Source organism: Denticeps clupeoides, unplaced genomic scaffold (assembly GCF_900700375.1).
Source record: "Denticeps clupeoides unplaced genomic scaffold, fDenClu1.1, whole genome shotgun sequence".
NCBI classification, from domain to species: Eukaryota; Metazoa; Chordata; class Actinopteri; order Clupeiformes; family Denticipitidae; genus Denticeps; species Denticeps clupeoides.
In genome coordinates, this window is record NW_021629692.1 from 91,319 (window position 1) to 97,899 (window position 6,581).

General features: G+C 44.8%; 1 protein-coding gene across 1 annotated transcript; it reads right to left on the bottom strand.

Annotated features, from left to right (window-relative positions):
• Positions 1–5,359, bottom strand: LOC114771724 (beta-galactoside alpha-2,6-sialyltransferase 1-like). Its single transcript, XM_028965048.1, has 5 exons — positions 4,888–5,359; positions 3,624–3,721; positions 1,112–1,213; positions 610–784; positions 1–242 (listed from the first exon to the last, which is right to left on the bottom strand). Exons 1-5 carry the CDS (start codon positions 5,357–5,359, stop codon positions 1–3), a joined length of 1,089 nt encoding a protein of 362 aa, XP_028820881.1.
• Positions 5,360–6,581: the final 1,222 nt, after the last annotated feature.

Genomic DNA, 6,581 nt, shown 5'->3' on the forward strand with positions numbered 1-6,581 from the left:
TTAAGGACACGTTATCTGCGACAGTCCACTCAGCGTGACCCGTCCCAACGTGAGGACGTCGTCACTGGTGCCTTGGTTGAGGCGCTTGATGAGGCTCTTTTCGAAGGTAAGTGGGTGGTAACCTCCATACATGCAGTAGGCCTTGTGCTTCTCGTAGTAGTGGCACAGGCTGGTCTTCCTGTGTGAGGGCAGGAACTCGTAGACGTTCACCTTCTCGCAGAGGTTCATCATCAGGGCAATGCCTTGGAGAAGAGGTCCAGAATAGAAAAAAGCAGCTCATTCATCTGAGCTCCTTTAGTAATCCACCATTAAAATGTACATTTCTCCATCATGGTCATATGTAAAAGATACCTGCAAACTATAGAACCGATTATAGAACCGATTATAGAACCTATGTTCTATAACAGAACATGTTCGTTCAAATCTGAAGTTCTCATCTATTGTTCTCTGGTTCTTCTTTTTTGTACCGGAGAACTGATTCAAGTATTACACGATTCCAAGATGTGAAGTAGAAGTAAAGATTTGAACAGTATGTGATTTCTTCATTCATATCCTCATCCTCATAAATAACAATGTTCACCTGAAAACTGTGACCTGATTTCCACCCACCTTGCATTCCAGTAGAAGGCGGGTTGAAGACCAGGTTCAAAACAGTATTGTCCTGAATCAAATCCCAGAGATTCCAGTGATAGGAGGGGCTCAGAATGTAAAACGGCTGGTCGGGATGGAGCTGCCGATATTTCTGGTAGGCCTTGAAGAAGTCAAAGTCTGGCTTCTTGTACCACTACGACGGAGACGGAAGAAATGGGTGCAACACAAAAAACACAAAAAACAGGTCCTGCTACACTGCTGGCCGACACCGATCAGCCATTACGAGCAGCTTTGACCTGGCAAGGCATCTGGAGACAAGTCTGCACATCAGATGCTCCTCAAACCATTCCAAACCACCAATACTGTTTCCATGAAGGACGTTTCGGTAAGGCTTGAAAGCAACACACTCCTTCCACCAGCTTACAGGGAGGACTGTGCTGCTTTTCCTTCTTTTGACATAAAGTTGTGGCTGATCGGTGCTGCACTTCAGACCGGAGAGTTGTCCAGAATCAGTACTCACGTCTGTCAGGTTTCTGGAGTAAGGCGCTGGGTCCCACACAAGCAGAACTCCTGTCTTGTAAAGATGCGAACTGGAGAAGGCGTCCCAGCTCTTCACTACGACCTTTATTGCAGCAGAACTAAATTAATCATTTCCTGAAAATATGGCGTTTCACGAAATTCACTGCCTGTCAAAAGTCTGGACGCCCCTACTCAATAATGGATCTTGAATTTTTTACATTATAGAATAACACAGTAGATGCAGGACTATGAAATATCATGTGAGGTTTGTGAAGGGAAAAATGTATGGGCCTGGACACGTGTTGTTTGACCATCAACTTTAGCCCAAAAAAAACATAAAACGGGAGAATTGTGAGCCATTAGTGCGACGCGTTTGCAAATCTCACTCTCGCTCTCGTTTTGTTTTGGGACTGAACTCTTATCAGTAGATTTTACCGTCTAGACATCTGCACAGCGATTTACAGCAGGTTTCCACTTTATTCAGCTTTAAAGGGAATATGGGAAAATATTTTTCATTTACAAGTTTTAAAATGAAGTTTGTGGAAAGATGGGGTAAAATATATATTATACACCTAAACTGTGCAATTTTAAATGAATTTTGTACTGTTGTATGTGCACTTTGCTTGTGGGTGTGTGGGTTGTTTTATTTTATTTAAGAAGGGAGACTTCCCGACGGCTGCACTGTTTGCCTCTGCTCCTGTGCCTTTGAATCCCCCTTTTGCAGAACTCTTGGACCTGCAGGCCGACCGGAATCTGAAGCTCCACCCTTCCGCCCTAAAAATCATCGCGACCCCTGCTGGAGCAACCGCTACCGGAGCAGCAAAAAACACCACCGCACGATGACGTCACTGCTTCGATCCCACAGGAGAAATCCACCATCAGAGCAGCCGACCCATTCTCTCCTCCCAAGACTCGTTCAGGCGCCGCTTACTAGTCCCCCATGGACCAAGTGGGCCTGTGCATGTGTACAGACTCCTGAACTCCTCTAAGCACCTCCCTAATGCAGAGCCCTGTCCAGAGCCGCGAATGATGTCATCAGAGAGTTCACACCGACATCCACCGAAATGGCTCGGCATCCCGGCCCTGCATGCCGGGTTGTGCAACCGCTGACCAGAATGATGTGCGGGAGGAACGTGGATTACAGATGCTGGGCTGATGCTTCAGTGCGTCTCGCTGACGTTCTGTGCCACGCCCAGGCCAGACAGGTCGAAGCAAGGGTCAAGGAAGACAAGAGGGCCCAACTCATTCTTTTGCAGCATTCTTCATGCTGTTGCAGCCCCACTCCACATCGCGGCACGGCCCGCCAACAGAGCAAGAAACGGTGTGATGTGTACTTCCGCTGTGGCCAAAGTGGACATTGGTGAGAGAATGCCCCAAAATAAAAAGCAGAGGAGCCTGGTTCGACTCCAAGTGGTTCCAAAGAGGATTTGGCACCTCCTATGGTGAGAGACGTGGTCACAGAGTAGGACATGTCCACCATGGATATCCCCAACTGGACTGATAAGGTGAAGCCGTGTGGAGCTCCAGACTGAATACGAAGACGTACACACATTCCAAGCACACTGATACACGCACACACTCCCTACACATTCCACACATCCTGAGAATTTATATTGGACTGCCATTGTGGGGTTTTATTGTGTTGCCACACCATTTGATGACCAATATGATGCTGTATTTTTTTCATGATTTAAATGGTAGCATTGAGATGACAACATTGTTTTGGTTATGACTTGCGCTGTGCCCTTTTTGTTTCCTTGAACCCATGACAGTTTCACTCTTTCACAGGTAAAAATCATGTTGTGATGCAACTGACGAGACTTCGACTGACAGGACTGATTTTTTTGTTTGTTTTACGTCTAAGATCTGTTTATTTACAGCTCTCTCTCTCCATCTGACCCCCCTGAATTGGCCCACCACGGCCCATGCAGTGTTAGAAGAAGAAAAGGAGAAAAAAAAAGAAGAAAGGATTATTGTCTTAGTTTTGGTTTGCATTTCAGTTGCATTTTGCCTCCAAATCAGTTACGTTTCTAGGTCACACTATTAGTGAAAAAGACAAGGACCTGTCATCTAAACACCTCACAGCCATTACTGTAAAACAGTTGTTGTCATTTATTGGCCTTTTTTCCTGCTGTTTTCCTGTTTGTTCTGGTTGGATGTTATGTCACTTCATTATTTTGCATTATTTTACCGCTTGCATTATAATCATTTTTTCTTCATTTTTTGAATTTATGTTATTATGTACTTATGTACTCCTCGTGTGTCTCAAAATCAGAGAGCTTTTGCTGTGATGGCAGCATTTCACACTCTTTGTCTTCTCTCCACCACCTTAAGTTGGACAGCGGGGACAGTCTCCAGCAGTCCTGGAGGTTTTATACTGAACACTTTCAAGCGGCTGACAATGATGATGATTTTGTTTCTATAGGATTCTTCTTTATGGCTTCATCTTAGTTTCCAAAAGTGCCAGAGAGTAGGGGCGTCCAAACCTGACAAGGTATTTGGGAGAATCCCACCTTGGAGTTTACCAGGCGGAGAGTGGTCTTGTTCCCCACATCTACACTGTAACCATCCGTTGTTGCAGAGTTAAAGCGAAGCACAGCATCATGGGAGTCTTTCAAGAAAGAAAGAAAAAAAAATTTAACATTAATTCCAGGTCAGTGGCTTTAATAATTAACACATTGTAACCAAAAATTAAAAGCTGTTTCGGATTTTGCAGTGAAATATATCATGCGTCATCTTGCCTCTGCTGATGATGCATCCCTGAATCAAATGATGGACTTCAAGATCCTGGAAGCCTGGACTTCATGGACCAGGAAATGTGAACTTTTACAACCTGGAAGTGGGGACTTCAAGAACTTTTCCAGGTCCATGATGCCCACAATTCCAGGTTTTGAGGCCCACAGGTTCACGAGTTCAACATTTCCAGTTTCTTGAAGCCCACTTATCACCTGTGATAATTTAGATGTGCAAGATCCTTGTATTTCCTGTCTGTATCTGTCAGTATACACCACTGTTCCCTGCCATTAATATTGCAATAATATTGAAGCAATCATAAAAAATAAAAGTACTGATCTTAATTGGTGGTGGCCTAGCAGTTAAGGAAGCGGCCCCGTGATCTGCCAAAGTGCCACTGAGCAAAGCACTGTCCCCACACACTGCTCCCCGGGCGCCTGTCATAGTGCCCACTGCTCACTTAGGGTGATGGGTTAAATGCAGAGGACAAATTTCACTGTGTGCTGTGCTGCTGTGTATCACAAGAAACAATCACTTTACTTCACTAATTGTGGGCTTCAAGAACCTGGAATTGTGAAGTTCACAGGCTTTAAAGTCCTGGTCATCATGTCCACTTCCACGTATGAAGTCCACATTTCGAGGTTCAGGGTTAAGTCATTAGCAGCTGGAGTGGCCACTACATGTTAAACCCTGATTCCTTATCAGGCGCCGGGCTGATCGTGTCCTCGCAGAGCCGCTACACATTAACCAGAACGTGGAACAATGCTCTCTGATAACCGCCTTCCAGAACCATCTTTCCATGTTGTTATTTAAATCAGCTCTTTTGAAATTCTGAGGTTTACATACAGCATTAGATAAACGGTCATATTTTTTATGAATGGACAATTTCGGACTCTTCCGCTCCATCATGTGGTTTACGGATGTAATCTCAGAATGTCACTGTCATGCTACCATTACACCTAAAGTGACACCATTATATTATATTATTATATATATTATTTTTTATTGTGTGCATTTGATTCATCTTCATCCTGCCCATCTTACCAATCTCCGGTCCCAGTCCTGAGTTGAGTAAAGCTCCTGCAGACGTGACGACGGCGCAGCTCCTCAGAGGACCCAGGCTTTCTTCCAGGCTTTTTGAGGGAAAGCTCCTCTCCCACTCTTCCCCTGAAAACGGCCCATCTCCCAGCTTCACGACGCTGAGAGGGACCTGCTTCTTCAGCGCACACATGATCTCCTTCTGAGTCCGCTCCCCGCTGCGCCCTCTCACCCTCGGCCTGACGCCAAACCATCCTCTTGGTTTCCCCCTGACCACCTCAGGAATGCCCGCAGGCAGCACGTCCTCTTGGCGGGAGCCACGTGCTCTTCTGTCTGGAAGATCCTCAAACTCCCCTGTGCAGAAGTTGAAGAGTGTGTAAGATGTGGCGGTGAAGACGACGGTCAGTAGAAAATACTGCCACTGGAGTCTTCCCTGCATTGTTGAAGGCACGGCGTGACTGTGTGAACTTGACTTCATGCTCCTCGAGCGGCGCTGCGTGTGCGTGCGGCACCAGCCACCGTACACAACGTTCTTTCATGTAGCAAAACACGAAATGATGAAAAGTGGCTTAACAAATACAGGTCTACCACATCACGAATTTCTGCACGTCTGCAGTACTTGTGACTGAAGTAAACTGTAAGAAATCGTTTTTTGCCGTTTATTGTCATGCCATGAAGAGCAGAATCTAAAACGGCTGATATAAACCGTCTGAATTGCAGAAAACATCAATTTCTCTCTTTTTTTTTTTTTTTTGAGAAAATGGCTGTTTTATGGGCAGTAAATTGTATGATATGTGTCCTGTGATGCTGTGTAGATAGTTAATGCAAATAAACCATATTTACCGAGAGCTGCATGCTGTGTGACTTCTGTCCAACTGCCAAAACTGGCCAGTAAAATGATCTTATTAGGCGTGGGTCACCTGTACTCTACAGCATGGACAAGACCGCTGAATGCATGTATGATGCAAATGTAGAATAATTACGTACAATAATTCCTCCCCTGGTCAGAAATTCCTTTACAATTCAAAGAGGACTGTTTTATACTCGTTCAGAAAGAATTATGGTCTGAGGAGGTCTATGGTTCCACAAAGCAGGGTTTCTTCTCAGCCAGTCATGACCTTCTGTCTTTTTATAATAATCCACCCCCTGGTGACCACAGGGATGTCCTCCTTTTATGAATTAAATGAATTTATTTGAAAGTGGACACAATGTCTCAATTTTTTTTTTTAGAAATGGACAGTTTTAATCTTTGGCTTCCAAAATATGTATGGAACTTCTCTCTAAGTTCTACAAAAGCATATGGAGAACTTATGGAGCATATGGAGATGCAGATTAGATACTTCCCCTTGGAGAACCTGTCTGAAGCTGTCCTTCAGGCCACTATAATTCAATTCTATCCACCACATTTCATTTGCACAAAGCACCTGACATTAGAACAGTAGCTCAAAGCCCCCAGTGAGCAGCCACAGAAAAACAGCAAGAGATCTTGAGAGGAACCAAGGCCCCCGGGAAGGAGAAAGGATGGTAAAGCAGTGCCATATAATCCCCATCTGCCAAATGATAATGTCCTGGAAGGAAGTGCTGTCCTCCTGTCAATGATTAATGAGTTCAGAAATTCAGATGAACAGGAGGAGAACATTTAAAAAGCCACGCAGATAACAACTGGATCAGGGCGAAACGATGACCAGGTCGTTCGATTC

Excerpts from the sequence above, each read along its gene's own strand:
- LOC114771724 (XM_028965048.1), bottom strand. The coding sequence starts at position 5,359 with ATGAAGTCAAGTTCACACAGTCACGCCGTGCCTTCAACAATGCAGGGA. Across the intron at positions 1,214-3,623 it reads TCCGCCTGGTAAACTCCAAG|GTCGTAGTGAAGAGCTGGGA; the intron begins GTGGGATTCTCC and ends GCTGCAATAAAG. Across the intron at positions 785-1,111 it reads ACTCCAGAAACCTGACAGAC|TGGTACAAGAAGCCAGACTT; the intron begins GTGAGTACTGAT and ends TCTCCGTCGTAG.